This window comes from Venturia canescens, chromosome 2, assembly GCF_019457755.1.
Source record: "Venturia canescens isolate UGA chromosome 2, ASM1945775v1, whole genome shotgun sequence".
NCBI lineage: Eukaryota > Metazoa > Arthropoda > Insecta > Hymenoptera > Ichneumonidae > Venturia > Venturia canescens.
In genome coordinates, this window is record NC_057422.1 from 29,797,776 (window position 1) to 29,815,619 (window position 17,844).

General features: G+C 36.6%; 1 protein-coding gene across 5 annotated transcripts in view; it reads left to right on the plus strand.

Moving 5' to 3' along the window:
* The window catches only part of LOC122406617 (solute carrier family 23 member 2), a 1,354,473-nt gene that overhangs the window by 787,415 nt on the left and 549,214 nt on the right, over positions 1–17,844 (plus strand). For all 5 annotated transcript variants that reach the window (XM_043412169.1, XM_043412170.1, XM_043412168.1 and 2 more), the window contains one exon: positions 10,682–10,810. In XM_043412169.1, the coding sequence (XP_043268104.1) occupies positions 10,682–10,810 (129 nt within the window). The remainder of the gene's footprint in view (positions 1–10,681; positions 10,811–17,844) is intronic.

Genomic DNA, 17,844 nt, shown 5'->3' on the forward strand with positions numbered 1-17,844 from the left:
CATTCAACTTCGATTGGATCGGTACAAATTATGTTCAAATACGTCTTAAACGTACTTGTCCGGCCCATCACTTTTTATTCAAATTGCTCATTCGAAAACAAATCAGGGCTGTTCTATAATGACAAATATAATAAAATGGATAGAAATAAAAATAATATCTCCAAGTAATTTGAACGTGATTGTTCGCAAGTTCGTATAGCAATATCCACTTCTCATTTTCTTCAGTGAACACATACCATTCGGTAAGAACCAATGAAAATGAGAAATAATCAGGCCCATTACTAGAAGTTTTCGAACCTACTCAGCCATTCAATGTTTTTTTTCTATAGTCACGTACACATTTTGAAAAATATCATTAGTCGAGTACGACACGTGGATTCCTGGAATTTGGAGAAAAATTATTTTGTTGTGAATTCTGACTTCATATGATATAAATAGATTAATCAACTTTATCTTTCATTTTCGTTTCATTTTACAAGAGCGATTCGAAGGAAAATTATTTCCTCGGGAATTACTGTTCCTTAATATTAACACATGCATTAACTTTGTTTTTGATTTGTTTTCGAATGAGCAATTTGAACCTTGGAAAAAAAAGGTTGGGACAAGTACATTGATGGTCCCTCGTTTGCTGATAATTGCATCTATAAAAAAAACTTGAAAAATTTTTTTTTTAAATTGTAAAAAAAATTATTTAAAAAAAAAAATACAGAACAATTCGAAAAAAATTTCACAAATCTTGAAAAAACATTATATTAAAACAAAAACTAATCTCTATCTATTTTTCAAAGTGTCAAAAGAATCAAATAACAAGTAAAAAATAAAAAACCGAAAAATCGGTCTTGAAATCATTTTGGAAACCGATGCCTCATTCTTCTTATTAGATTCGAACAGCTAAATCAACTGAAAAAAATTCCATCGAATTTACGTGCGGCATTAAAATTTATTATATTAATTCGAGGCCAAGTATTTTCTAATGAATTGAAAAAAGTTACCACTTGAATTACGTGCAGCATTAAAATTTATGATATCAATCGGTGGACAAGTATTTTATTAGTAACTCCAAATTTTTACATTATTAAATTCTTTTAAGAAGCTTTCAAATCCAAAAAATCACATGAAAGCTAGTCATATGTTACTCTATGGTGGCAGAGACTTATAAGAAAATCAATTCTTCTCAGACTTTCAGGATCCTCTGGTATTATTCACAAAATTCGACGTCGATTGGATCGATACAAATTATGTTTACATATGTGTTAAAAGTACTTGTCCGGCCCATCACTTTCCGTTTAAATTGTTCATCCCAATAATAATCAGTGCTTGTCTAGAACTGATGGATGGAGCAAAACTTGATGGAAAGAAGCAAAAAAACTGAGCGTACTTAATTCTACAGAGCAACGGAAATCAATGACGTTTAAGGTACCTGCATTGATTGTGGAGGAATACAATTTCATTTCAGGATAATTTAGAAAGAAATTTATAAATTAAGAAATTTAGCATGGAATTTAGAAAAAGGAATATTAAGTTAAATAGTAAAGCTGAAAACTTTTGTGATGAATTTTTGAAATTATATGTTACGGTTGGAGTAAAAAATTAAAATGATTGGCACACATACTGCAGTACAAAAATATCAAAGTTTGAAGGTATTCGCTCCATACCGCAGGAATACAAACTTCAATACTATTTGAAAAGAAGCACTTTAAAATTTGCCAAACAAAGTTCCATTCCATATTACTATAATCAAAGATAGGGGATGATACTAGCACATATACTTATCCACAGAAATTTCAAAGTTCGCCGGTATCTGCTGCGATTCAATGTATTTGCGCAATTAGTTTGGAAGACAGCAATTTCAAATCCATTCATTAATGAGCAACTGAAGACCTTTCTAATGAATTTTTCACTTCATATTTATGTTACGGTGCGAGTCAAAAAATAAAATGAATGGCACAGTATATAAATTTTATAGTTTGCAGATTTTTGCTGTATTTCAATAATCCAAATCTATAGGATTAGAGTGGAAAGTTGTTAGAAGTCATGATGTTACATTAAAATGACATAGCGCACATAACATTCAGAAATTCTGTAGGTTTCCATGATGTTGGCAGGCATTATACTCAATCGCATCCAAAACTGAGCAACTGTAGACTTATCGTAATGAATGTTTATCACCAATAATTCCACATTTGCAGTTTGCAGAATAGGAATACTCAACATACACGTTATTTCATAAGTATTGTTGTCAAAATTGTCAAAAAGCATCCAAAGACTTTTTGGAACAAGTTTCAAAATTTATTACTCGACAGGCCAGGTGGAAAAAGTATAACTACACTTATATCAACACCAGAAACTGTTTTGAGAATCTGATATACAAAATGTGCGAATAATGATCATAGTCGGAAACCACTTGAATCAGGTTACCACAATCAGCATGAAGAAATGGTAGAAAATTAAAGGACACATATTAGGCAGCCAATTAATAATTCGAAAAAAATTTCACAAATCTTGAAAAAGCATTATCTTTAAAAAAAACTAAACTGTATCTCTTTTTTAAAGTGTTAAAAGAATCAAATAACAAGTAAAAAATAAAAACCGAAAAATCGCGCTTGAAATCATTTTGGAAACCGATGCCTCATTCTTCTTATTTGATTAGAAGGGCTAAATCAACTAAAAAAAATTCCATCTAATTTACGTGCAGCATTAAAATTTATTATATCAATTCGAGGCCAAGTATTTTCTAATAAATTGAAAAAAGTTACCATTTGAGTTACGTGCAGCACTAAAATTTATGATATCAATCGAAGGACAAGTAATTTATGAGTAACTCCAAATTTCAACATTATGGAACTGTTTTAAGAAGCTTTTAAATCCAAAAAAATCACATGCAAGCTAGTCATTTCTTACTCTATGATGGCAGAGACAATCGATTTTTTTCAGACTTTCAGGAGCTACTGATATTATTCACAATATTCGACGTCGATTGGATCGATAGAAATTATGTTTAAATATAAGTTAAAAGTACTTGTCCGGCCCATCACTTTCCATTAAACTTATTATATTTAAATAAAAATCAGGGCTTTTTTAGAACTGTTGGAGCACAAATATTCATGCAGAGGGAATTTAGAGAGTTATCTTCAAGTAATTTTCTCTTAATTGCACTAATTTAATAAGAATGGAAACAAATTGTCCTGTAATATACAAAAGATGTTATTGTGCATCGATAAATAAAAAACATTTTGCACATTAAATATGTTGAAGCTTCCAAAATAACTCCCCAGTTTGTATTGCTATGACGGCAGTGTTTACTTCTCACTTCTTCCAGCGAACGAATTTCATTCGGCATAACTAACCTAAATCGCATTTCAATAAATTTTTAACCGGATTCTCCCGTACAGTTTCGTTTTTTTATGATTGATTTTTATTTGATTTAAATGAAAAGTGATGGGCCGGACAAGTACTTTTAACTTATATTTAAACATAATTTCTATCGATCCAATCGACGTCGAATATTGTGAATAATATCAGTAGCTCCTGAAAGTCTGAAAAAAATCGATTGTCTCTGCCATCATAGAGTAAGAAATGACTAGCTTGCATGTGATTTTTTTGGATTTAAAAGCTTCTTAAAACAGTTCCATAATGTTGAAATTTGGAGTTACTCATAAATTACTTGTCCTTCGATTGATATCATAAATTTTAGTGCTGCACGTAACTCAAATGGTAACTTTTTTCAATTTATTAGAAAATACTTGGCCTCGAATTGATATAATAAATTTTAATGCTGCACGTAAATTAGATGGAATTTTTTTTAGTTGATTTAGCCCTTCTAATCAAATAAGAAGAATGAGGCATCGGTTTCCAAAATGATTTCAAGCGCGATTTTTCGGTTTTAACGTTAGTGAAAAGAAAGGAAAAGAGAAAAGATAGATCAAATTCAAGACACAACGAATACAACAGAATTGGCCATTTTTAAATGTCGTTTTGGCATTCTGAATCTAGACATTTTCGTGTCATCCAAAACATGCCCCCGATGAAATATATTTCCAAAGTTTGCAAGTGGTCGCGGAGATCCAATTATCTACAGTTTGATAGTTGCAGAAAAAAGGCACCCGGAAACATTTATTATGTCAGAATTCAAAGAAGTAAAAAAAACTGAGCGTACTTGATTCAACAAAGCAACGGAATTCAAAGACGTTTAAGGTACCTGCATTGCTTGTGGAGGAAAACAATTTCATTTCAGGATAATTTAGAAATAAATTAGGAAATTCAGAAATTTAGCATAGAATTTAGAAAAAGGAAAATTAAGATAATTAGTAAAGCTGAAAACTTTTGTGATGAATTTTTGAAATTACATGTTACGGTTGGAGTAAAAAATTTAAATGATTGGCACACATGCTGCGACACAAAAATATCAAAGTTTGAAGGTATTCGCTCCATACTGCAGTAATACAAACTTCAATACTATTTGAAAGGAAACACTTTAAAACTTGCTGAACAAAGTTCCATTACATATTACCATAATCAAAGATAGGGGGTGATACTTAGCACATATACTTATCCACAGAAATTTCCAAATTCGCAGGTATCGGCTGCAATTCAATGTATCTGCGCAATGAGTTTGGAAGACAGCAGTTTCAAATCCATCCATAAATGAGCAACTGAAGACTTTTGTAATGAATTTTTCACTTCATATTTATGTTACGGTGCGAGTCAAAAAATAAAATGAATGGCACAGTATATAAATTTTATCGTTTGCAGATTTTTGCTGTATTTCAATGATCCAAATCTATAGTATTAGAGTGGAAAGTTGTTAGCAGTCATGATGTTACATTAAAATCACATAGCGCACATAACATTCAGAAATTCTGTAGGTTTCCATGATGTTGGCAGGTATTATACTTAGTCGCATCGAAAACTGAGCAACTGTACACTTATCGTAATGAATGTTTTCACCAATAATTCCACATTTGCAGTTTGCAGAATAGGAATACTCAACATACACGTCATTTCATAAGTATTGTTGTCAATATTTGTGTTTGCCTGCCGCATTCCGACGATTCAAATTTTCATATTATCAGCAAAAAAAGCATCCCAAGACTTTTTGGAACAAGTTTCAAAATTTATTACTCGACAGACCAGGTGGAAAAAGAATAACTACACTTATATCAAGACCAGAAACTGTTTTGAGAATCTGTTGTACAAAATGTGCGATTGATGATCATAATTGGAAACCTTTTGAATCACGTTACCACAATCAGCATGAAGAAATAGTAGAAAATCATAGGACACATATTAGGCAAGCAATTAATAATATGCATCGATCCGCTGCAAACCGATGGAGTCAAAATAAGGATCGGAAAGAGCAGAGCCATAGTTAAAAAGAAAAAAGACAGCGCAATTGAAAGAGAACAGAAATCAAAATTGTTTCATGTATCTGTGCATTAGTTTCTGAAGACAGTAATTTCAGATCTATTCAGAAATAAGTAGGTGAAGACTTTAGTAATGAATATCTTCGTTAATATATTCCAGTCGGAACCAAAAAGCTAAAAGATTGGCATATCTGCTATTTCACAGAAATATCAAAGTTCATAGGTACTTGCTACGTACCAGTTATACAGACTTTGGTGCTATAGGGAAAAACACTTCAAAATTACATGAACCACATTTTTGAAACTTATTATGACACATTCAAAAAAAAAGTGACAGATACGATGCATGTTGAAGCAAGCAAAATGCTGTAATTTTGTATGTCTCCATGGTTATCCGCAGACAAAATATTTGATCACATCCAAAAATGATCAGGTGTAGACTTACAGACATGAATTTTTCAACCCACAATGCCAATCGCAAACATGGTCTGGAAATATTCAATATACATGTCGCTTCATCACTTTGTCGAACTTTAGAGGTGTTCATTGCATTTCGAAGATACAAATTTTGATAACATGAAAATTAAGCACCCAATGACTTATTGAAATAAATTTCCAAATTTATCATGTAACAACTCAAGTGAATATATCTATACATTATTACATGGCTCAAAGATTTTTCAAAACTTGGGTGTATGAACAAGCAATTATGAAGGCTTTTTGTTATAAATATTTCAAATTATCTTGTTGAAATTAATATAAAAAAAATAGAAATATGAATATCTCTCGTATTGTCTGGAGAACAAATAGAAATTGGTATGACAATACACTGTAAACTAAGGAGGTGGAAAAAAGGGACCGGTGAACACAGCCAAACTAAATGAAAGAAATTATGACAACAACACATTGAATTACTTGACCAAAGTTTTTTAAAATTTATTTGAATTCGTTTACACACAACCATCCACCTCTTTCTTTAATGTAATTACATAACATAGAATTTCTGTTTGGAAAGAACGTTTTAGAGGTTATAATGAACGAACGTTTTTTTTCTCATTGTTATTATTATTATTATTATTATTCAACACTAATTAGTCACGTCATTAATAATATCGATTCCTTCCACTTTTCAATAACCACTTTTATTTTTCTACACTCTGCACGCAACAGCACTCCGGCGGTCATAACCTCAAATGTCAACATGACGCGAAATCTCGCAAATTTGCTATCTATGTATATATTACGATATCGAAGTAGAACAGATAATTCTTAATTTTCACGACACACATTATTCACGTTTTCACTTCTCAATATTTTACTCACTCTCAGTACACTGTATGAGATCAATTAATCCACTTTTGAGGTTTTATTTATTATAGATATTATTGTCGTGCATTGGGCTCGAAACTTATTGAAACTTCTTTTATGAAAAAAATAAAATTGATTATATCCACTGCTATTTCCAATAATGTTTTATTTATTTAAACGAAATTTGCAAATCTTGCACCGTTGATCCACGGGACTACGATCGCAATCACTTTATAATAACATAACAGACGATAACAGACGGTATACAAGAAAACATTGAGGACTATCAGAAACTTTCTCATCGGCGATTGGTCGAGACGGATAGATTCTCACCGGTGATTGGTTATGATGGGCATCAAGAAGCCCTTGTATGTATCGGTCTGAACCCATATACGGATACATCAGCTGCGTAAATGTGTTGGTACTTTTTGCATAATCTTGAGCCCGTGCAAAGTTTTTTCTCAGCAAATACGCCACCGAGAATGCTGATTTTGGGCTCGTGCGACAGAGAACTTCTTAATTAGCTTAAAGTTCAATTTTCAAAGCCGTACATAACTCATGAGCTTCGCTATTAAAGAAAATCACATGCCAATTTTACCCCCACCACCGCGAATCGTTTTATTCAGAGAAAGTATAGTCTCGGCGAGAGCCTCGGGCCAGCAGACGACAGGGCTGTCAATGTACTTGTCCCGAGACTCTACCGAGTCTCTTGATATGTATCGATCCGCTGCAAACCGATGGAGTCAAAACAAGGATCGGAAAGAGCAGAGCCAGACTCGATAGGAAGCAAAATATGGGAATATTCAAAAATAATGATGACACAAAAAATAAATTAGAAAACATTTATTCGATTGGAGTTTCTCACATTATATATACTAACAGTTCCGTGTGTTCTTGTTTTATTAATTATCAACCATAATATTTCAGATCGCAAAAAGAAAATTTGACGTTATAAGTTGACGAACATTTTTTCTTACAACTTCCAGACCTATTTTTGATAAACTGATTTGCCTTATTTATATTATTCACTATATAACTATGCGAACGTTTGTTACATATGTCCCGCACTTCGTAACGTCAAACCCCAGCCGGTTCATTGTTACCACACAGCTATCAAAGGGAACTCGTAAATATAACCTACATAATTACACATGATATATAATCACGCAACTGACGATATATTTACACTGAACAATATTCCGCGCAGTCTGGTTTAATTGAAAGATTATCTCAGTTGACACTTATTTCCAATCGAATGAAATAATGAAATCTTGAAAAGTTTCGTTGACATATGCATCGCGCATTTTTTATTTTTTTTTATTTGCACACACAGAACACAGTCTACATTCACGCGGCCGCTTTTATACCGGTTTAGTATACCACAAGTTTTAACAAAATAAATATTAACCACTTTTCACTAACCATTTTCATTTATTAATTAGAGTCCGCACACAACAGCACTTTGGGGATCATAACCTCACCTGTCAAAATGACGTTCAGTATGAAAACAAGTCTCGGGTGGTTTCAGATGTGCGTATCGATGTATTGATATCGTATAACCTATTTACAAATGATATAAATGATAAACTTATTTTCAGTCAAACGAATTAATGAAATCTTAAAAAGTTTCGTCGACATGCACCGCGTATTTTTTTATTTTATTCTTTTTCACACACAGATCACAGACTACATTTACGCGACTGCTTTTATACCGGTTTAGTTCAGCATTCCACAGGTTTTAGTACTATGCACTTCGTTAGATGACGAAAGTTTTCTTTATTTATCCCACACGCATTCCATAATGTCAAAACTCCGTTTGTTTATACGATATTCGAAAACTGACACATGGTTTATATATATATATATAATATAATATTCACGGAGTCTGAGCGCGGTCGGGGTAAGACTCAAAAGTTAGAAGGCCTAAAATGGCGAACAGGCATTCTGTATAACGCATATATAGATATACAGAATGCCTGTTCGCTGATTTAGGCCTTCTAACACTTGAGCCTCACCCGCGGTCGGCCTAGCAGCTGAAGGAGCCGACATCGTTGAGCCAATCAGAATGCGTAGAGGCAACAACTCTACTACCACTAACTACGTCAAAACGCGTATACGTATACGTCGAACTCGTGATGTGTCAATAACTTTTGCATAATCTTGAGCCCGTGCAAAGTTTTTTCTCACCAATTACGCCACCGATCGTGTTGATTTTGGGCGCAATCTAAAGAGAATTTCTTAATTAGCTGAAAGTTCGATTTTCAAAGCCTCAGATGACTCATAACTTCGGTAATTCAAAAAAATCACTTGCCAATTTTACCCCCACCACGGCGAATCGTTTTATTCAGAGAAAGTATACTCGGCGAGAGCCTCGGGCCAGCAGACGACAGGGCTGTCAATGTACTTGTCCCGAGACTCTACCGAGTCTCTTGATAAAAAGTGATGGGCCGGACAAGTACGTTTAAGACGTATTTGAACATAATTTGTACCGATCCAATCGAAGTTGAATGTTGTGAATAATACCAGGAGAACCTGAAAGTCGGAGGGGAATCGATTCTGTAAAGTGTGTACCTTGTTGAAGTAACGAATGACTTTCATGTGAATTTTTAATGATTTTATTTCCATTAATTTTTTAGTAATTTTGATAAAACGTTGTGAGCCCGATAAGGATTCTCAACGCTCATTTGTCGCCGGAGATTATATTTCGAATAACCGATAAATACTTGACCTCGAATTGATATAATACATTTTAGTACTGCACGTAACTTCCGTTATGACTTTTTTTTCATTAACTTTTTTCGTGAAAATAATTATCATGAATTTCATGAAAGTTTTCAATTTGTTGGATAAATATTCCAAATTATCAATAAAAACTTGGCCTCTAATTGATATCATACATTTTTATACTACATGTAACTTGGATAGTACATTTTTCAATGTCTTCAATATTTATGAATTTTTTTGAAATTTTTTTATTTTTCTTTACAGAATTTTTTCGATTGTTTTTTATTTTTGTTGAATTTTTTTGAACTTTTCAATTTTTCGTTTATTATTTTTATAGAATTTTTTTCCTGGTTCTAAATCTTTTTTCTATGCTCGTTTTATTCAGAGAAAGTATAGTCTCGGCGAGAGCCTCGGGTCAGCAGACGACAGGGCTGTCAATGTACTTGTCCGGAGACTCTACCGAGTCTCTTGATGACCAGCGTGCATGTGATTTTTTTGGATTTAAAAGCTTCTTAGAACAATTCCTCAATGTTGAAATTTGGAGTTACTCATAAATTAACTTGTCCTCCGATTGATATCATAAATTTTAGTGTAGCATGTAATTCAAATGGTAACTTTTTTCAATTTATTAGAAAATACTTGGCCTCGAATTAATATAATAAATTTTATTGCTGCACGAAAATTACATGGATTTTTTTTTAATTGATTCAGCTCTTTGAATCAAATAAGAAGAATGAGGCATCGGTTTCCAAAATGATTTCAAGCGCGATTTTTAGGTTTTGATTTTTTACTTGTTATTTGATTTTTTGACACTTTAAAAAATAGATACAGGTTAGTTTTTTTTTAGAGATGATGTTTTTTCAAGATTTGTAAAATTTTTTTCGAATTGTTCTGTATTGTTTTTAGAAAATAATTTTTTTGGCAATTTTTTATAAAAACTTTTTTTAAAGTTTGTTTAATGGATGGAATTATCAGCAAACGATGGACCATCAATGTACTTGTCCCAACCTTTTTTTTCCTAGGGGTTGTCATATTCGCCTACATAAGAGTGCGGTAGGACTCGCACTGACATTCCTTTTACCCCCTTGTTTTTCTTTTAATACTTGGCATCGAATTCCTAGAGCATTTCTTGATTTGATAGCAATAAATGTACTTTTTTCTTAAAAATTTTGCTGTTTTGGCAATTTACGACACCTCATGAACTTTTTTTTCCAGGACCCTACTTATTGCGCTATCTACTCCGGGGTATCTTCAAATATGATAAACTATATGAATTAATATTGCAGGTGCTCCACCACCGCCTATACATGCCATTAATCGAGGTATAGGTGTTGAGGGACTTGGAACAGTACTTGCGGGCCTATGGGGAAGTGGAAATGGTACAAATACTTTCGGCGAGAATGTTGGTACAATTGGTAAGTTTAAAGACATGTATTTCCTGCAAGCTCGTGTGGCAATGTACGTGATCGATTGTGTTATGCCCAAACGTGAGAACTAGTGGGCTGAATGGAAAACAGCGAATAACAAATATTGGGTAGGCTGTCATACTCCAGAAATGTAAGGGTTCAGAAATGACAGATTCCCGAAAGACACAACCTTGAAATGACATACTCCTGAAAAGACTTGATCCCGAAATGACATATTCCCAAAATGTCTTGATACCGAGAAGACATATACATGAAAAAACTTACCCTGTAAATGCCATATACCCGAAAAGACATGGCGCCGAGGGGTTTTGTGTCGGATAGCCGTCGGAGACGGACGTGTTTACAAACGCGATAATACCGAGAGTACACGCGAGCCGATAGCGTGGGCATATAGCCAAACGCTTAATTATAACAGTGTCGTGAATTTAACAAACCCACAGTGTACTATTACTAATATTTATCTGAATAATAACGCAAAACGCACGGGTCAGCCAATGGCTGACCCAAGTGCACTGGCCCCCAGCAATCGCAAACCGAACGTCTACGCACCTACTTGGCTCCAAAAACACACGGAAACAATGGAAGACGACGAAACTTCTGATGAAGAAAACATGGATACGCTTGCTAGTACAACAACGCTACAAAAAGTAGCAACGAAAAGAAAACCGCCGAACAACCCCGGTTCGGACGAGGATTCTCCACACACCGACTCTCCAATCAAGGAGAGGAAAAAGATGAAAAAAAAAGAAAAGAAACAGCCTGCCTCTATGAATACAGCTACATCATCAGCCGTCGAGAACGAGCAAACACGATCGGGAAGCATATCCCGAGTCGAGTCTGACAAGACCCAAGGAACCACACACAACAAAAACAACAACACTCGGAAACCCAGCCCGATTGTAATTAAATCAGCTCTACTTAAGCGAAACGGCTCCCTACAGACCGAACTATATCGCTTCTGTCGCGGGCAAAAAGTAGAACTTAAACATGATGGCGGCGCTAACTGGAGAATCAGATGCAACAACCCCCAATCTAAAACGGAACTACAGAATTTTCTAAGAGCAAACGAAATAGAACATCATACGTTCAATGATTTCACCGAAAAAAATAAACGTGTCATGATCAAAGGCATCATGGCGCAACTGTATCAAAAGGGAGAGCTAGAACTTATCATAGAAGAAGAGTGGGGAATCAAACCGCTACAACTCATCCCTTTCTCAAACATCAGCATCTTCATGGTAGCTATCTTCCCGCCAGAGACAAAACTTCTCGATCTGTACAAGAAAACTAGGCTCGACGTTTGCGTTGTAAAATGCGAAAAATATCAAGCAAAGGAGAACCGAGCGCGACAGTGTATGAAATGTCTCGACTTCGGACACATTGCAAAAAACTGCGAGCACAATGAAATCCCCACAACTAAAACCGTCGACAACATCGAAAAATGCTCTTTGTGCGAAAGCACTGAACACGACGCCAAAAGCAAGCTATGCCCAGTCAGAGAAGCCAATATGGAAAAAGCCACGGAAAAACGGAAGAAACTGAACCCTGCTCAGAAACCTACCCAACACGCAATACCCGCACTTCCAATAATTAACTATGACAGCGACTTTCCAGCTATCAGAAGACGACCTAATTACAAAGCAGACGAACAAATAAACGCGAACAAGAATAGTAACGAAACCAAACGAACACATCAAACAAAATGCATCTCAAGCGGACCAAACCTAATAGCCCCAACCGATTTGACCGAGCGAATTGAGCACTTCAGAAACAATGAGCTTACGAATCGTGACTACAAAACAAACCCAAACCAAAAAAAGAGAACACCGATAAAAATACTTATCAGCAAAGCGATAAGCGAAATATGCCACGATGCAGTCGACGCAAGTTTCCTCATACCGATATTTCAAATAATTGACGAATTAGACAACGAATCTAAAATAAAATACACGATCGGAGGCGTGACTAATGCAGCATTCACTGTGCTAGATCGTCTGTGGAATGCAATTGAAAATTCATAGTCATCCTTCAATGCAACGTATTTGGGATTCATAAAAGAATAAACGAAATTAGGAACCTTACTGCGAAACACAACCCACACGTAATAATATTGAACGAAGTTAAAGTTAAGCCTGGCGGAACCCATAAATATAATATTCAAGGGTATCTCAAAATATCGGACAACAAAACAAATTATGAAGCACGAGGCCGAGGAGTCCGAGGAACCTTCATGTATATCAGAAACGACCTTTACTGGTCCAGACTGAAACCACATGACAATCTTGAATGCTGTTCAATATTACTCAACACTCGAAACGGCCAAAAAATCACCATCAACGGCATCTACGCAGCACCAGGAGAACACGGAGTAAACAATGACATAGAAAATATCCTGAATACACAAAACTCGATCACAGTCGGAGACTGGAACGCTCAACATCAAATATTTGGACACAGAACAAACGATCAACGTGGAACCATCATATACCAGCACATAAACAACGGTCTTATTGATATTGCAATGGATCCGCGAGGATCAAGGCCAAACTCTGTCTACAATAACATATTAGACTTCGCTGTGACCAACATCGCCAATAACATCACGTCGTGCGAAAATATCGAGGACATTGGAAGTGACCACATGCCCATCATTGTACAAATAAAAATAACACCCGAGCTCACAAAAAAAGGTAGAACGAGACTCAAATCGAAAGAGGAATGGCTCGAATATGAAAATCGTACAACGCTCGCGCAGCCGCCCCCAATAAAATCAACGAACGAGATCGAAAGCGCCATCGAATCTCTTACATCTCACTTGCAGTCGGTCGTGCATGGCATGACTCGTGAGATAAAGAAATCTAGTGAAATACTTCCAGATGAAATCCAACAGACAATCCGCGAAAGAAATCGCGTGCGGTATGCTATGCGACGCAACGGACGCGTCCGAGATCCCGCGTGGGTCGCGCGCTTACAAGAACTCAAATCGCGAGTGATTAAGCAAATAAGGGAATATAAACAAGAGCAATGGCTACGCGTTATCGAGAACGAAACAGACAACCGTAAGGTAATGTGGAAAATACAAAAATCCCTTAAAAGACCAGAAAACAGGGTGCCCTTTTTTGAGGGTGCAACCACGCAAAAAGAAGTAGCTGCGATGCTAATCGACGCCGCAATCCAGCGCGAAAGCGCAGTTAAGGACGAACACAAATTAACAACCGTCAACACACCATCTAAGCCGCTACTCCCAACCAACAATCTAGAAATGAAAAAAGCACTGAATAAACTCAAAAATAACAAATCCCCCGGACCAGACGGACTCGGCGCGAAACACTTAAAATGCATGCATGACAGCTGTTTCGCACGAGTGCAAGAAATCTTTAATTTCTGTCTAACGCATAATTACTTCCCAAACATATGGAAACTTGGAACCTGTATCTTCTTACATAAACCAGGGAAACCTGTAAACGAACCGTCATCGTATAGGCCGATAACACTGTTGAACACAATGGGCAAATGGTTCGAACACATAATCAAAAATAGAATGGACTCATGCTTCCAAATATTACCAGACTCTCAACACGGTTTTCGGCCAGCCCTGGGGACAGACAGCCAACTGACCAGAACGATACATCACATACAAAAAGCAATAAACGAAGAAACCACTTGTTATGCTGTCTCGCTGGATCTTTCCAAAGCTTTCGACAGCATAAACCACGCAGCATTGGTATATAAATTAACAAAAAAAAACATAGATCTGGGTTTAATCAAAATACTCGAGTCATATCTACTAGATCGAAAGTTGCAGGGCAAATTTTTAAACGAGATATGTGAGGCCATTCACCAACCACATGGAGTCCCACAAGGCTCAGTGCTTGGACCGATAATATTCAACCTATACATCTCAGACGTCCCGCACTCGGCCAGTCTCAGTTCCCAGTACGCAGACGACATGATGATACTGAACAACGGACATACCCCCCGCCGAGCACAATACCTGGCGGAGAAAAACACGCAAGAATTATTTGACTACTACCAAAAATGGGGACTAAAATGCAACGCTTCAAAAACGCAAGCGATGATCTTTGGACGACAACACCGATACGAAGGGCAACGCGGAATCAGCATTGTAAACCCACAAACCAGAAACATCGAAATAATAAACCCAGCAAGAAAACTCCATTACCTTGGAGTCACTATCACGAGAACCCTCAAAATAACACCGCAACTCGAGAAAAGACTCGGAATCACAAAATTTGTGGTCAACTGCCTCCAAGGAATTATAGGACGCTACAGCAATGTAGACGCATACACAAAATGGAGAGTAATCAGGGCATGTGTTCTTCCATCACTAGATTACGGAACCGCTGGCCTACTGCCGCTATACAATAAAACATCTCTGAAAAAAATGGAGACACTGTACAAAAAAACGCTTAAAGAAGCCGCCGGTCTGCCGATTACCTTCCCAACTGCCGATTTGTGGACGATGACCGGGGAAAAACCCTTCGTCGAGCGCCTATGCGAGATACACCGGAACAACCTGGACAAACTCCGAAACCACGCATGTCCGTATCTACGGGGACTTACGCCAGAGGACCGTAGACCATACGACAACTCATCGGCGAAAGCCAACATTCTTTGCCCAATCCAACCCCCCCTCCTGTAACCCCCCTCCTAAATCACCTACTCCCTTCATTAATTTTAAGAAAAGTATGTAAAAAAAAAACAAACAAAAAATTTAGCCCAAAGGCAAAAACAAAGCAGCACAACTTTAAGTCATAACAACAACTCTCTATCCCATAAAAGTATAGAAACCTCTGAGGAAATAGTCGTAGAATGTAAATGTAAACAGTATGAACTAGAACAATAAATTTACTTGAAAAAAACATGGCGCCGAAACGCCATATTCCCGCAAAAACAAAACTAGATATGTTGTACGAGAAGAAGCTCCCTTCACGAGCTGTCAGACTTTGTCTGCTTACAAGTGGGGTTGTGAATAGGTGCATTTTATAAAAAAGAATTGACATATGAACTTCGAAGAGCTCCAAGTGGTCACAAGAACGACAAAGTTATGTAATAATTTTTTTTTTCAATTAGATCGTTATATTTAACATAATAATTATTTTTCATCAAGACTCATGTACGACACATTGAATTCAGTCACATGTTTTTTCATTAAAATCCTCAGTTAATAGCGCCGTCAATAACTATTCCAAATAGGTATGTTTTAGTTTTGAATATTATACCTAGGGAAAAAAGGTTGAGGCAAGTTCATTGATGGTCCTTTGTTTCTGAAGGGGATGGAAAATAAATTCAAACCAGGAAAAAAATTTATATAAATAAAAAATCAAAAATAAAAAACAATGAGAAAAAATTCTATTAAAATATTTAAAAAAAGTACAATTAGAAATTTTTAAAAATCAATTGAAAAGAATTTCCTTCTAAGTTACGTCCTGCATTAAAACTTATGATATCAATTCGAGGCAGTGTATTTAATAATAATTCAGAACATTTCTTGCGGGTACCATCAGGAACTTGAGAAAGTTCTTATGAATCAAAAAAGTTACCATTTCAGTTACTTGCAGCACTAAAATTTATGATATTCATCGGAGAACAAGCGTTTTTTTAGTAACTTCGAGTTTTAACATTGTTTCAAGAAGCGTTTAAATCCAAAAAAAAATACATCAAACCTATAGTATTTTGTTACTCTATCGTGGCAGAGACTTGGAAGAAAATCGATTCTTTTCAGACTTTCAGAAACTTCTGATATTATTCATAATATTTGACGTCGATTGGATCGAAGTAGCGGAGCAAGGCCGCCCCCATGTAGGAATCTACCTTACCGGCCGTCGGTAAAAAGGTCGCCTACTCTAACCCAAACAAACGTCGGTAAAAAGAGATGCCGACTCTAACCCAAACAAACGCCGGTAAAAAGAACGCCAACTCTAACCCAAACAAACCCAAACAGTTGTTAAGGCAGTATTCCCAAACCCAAACAAACCGAAACAGACCCAAACAAGTTCGCGAGACCGCTACAAAGTGCGCGCGTCCGGATGGCCGCGGACAGCTATCAGGATGGCCCAGTGGAGGGAGTTCCTACTTGCCGTGGCTAGTGAGACCGCTTCGAAGGGCGTCAGGATAGCCGCAGGCAGCTATCAGGATAGCGGGAGTTCCTTCTTGCCGTGACTACGACAGATTCAAACCGAGTGCTTAAACCTAAACAGTCGGTAATGCAGATTTTCAAACAGACGCAAACACGTTTAAACATGCTCAAACACGTTCAAACAGCCGATAATGCAGATTCTCAAACGCGCGTGCGCCTCTGAATAGTTGGCGGTCCTGCATTAACGGCAACCCCATGGAATTTGGTAAACTATAGGAATAGTTCGAGTCGACAATCAGAATAGTTGAAGTTAACTATTGGAAAAGTTAGAGTTAACTATCAGGATAGTTAACAATCGGAATAGTCAATGATACACGCGGTTGATTATGACTGGTTTTTATTTAAATTTTCTCTTACACACAAGGTATTTATTAACATTGTTTACATTCTCTCTTGAGTGGCGCGAATAAACTTTTTGAGGCGTGCTCTCGACATCGACGACACTCGGTGACTTCAGGGTCCATCTTCAGGGACTCGGGCAATTCGTTTCAAATAGCGTCGACGTTGTACGCGGCGAGGGTCAGGAAGAATTTCTTCGGCAGCTGAGTAATGTCAGCGGCCACGAGAGGTTCGCCCCGATGATACAGCTTCATTGACCTCCACAGGCAGGGTCACGACTTGTGAAGATAGATCCGCAACAGTAGAATGTTTCGAAGCACGTTCTCGACTACGTCGTAGAGTACGTCACCGGCGCTCCAGCGCAGACGATGATCGTTGCGTTCAAGCCAGATATTTACACCCTTGTACCTGGCGGAAATCTCGTTCAACTGTATCGGTGGTTGGAACAGGAAGACCAGCGGGAAGTCGGGTGAGTCGAGTGGGGTGACGGCTAATTCTTTGACAACGAACTCGCAGTTGTGGC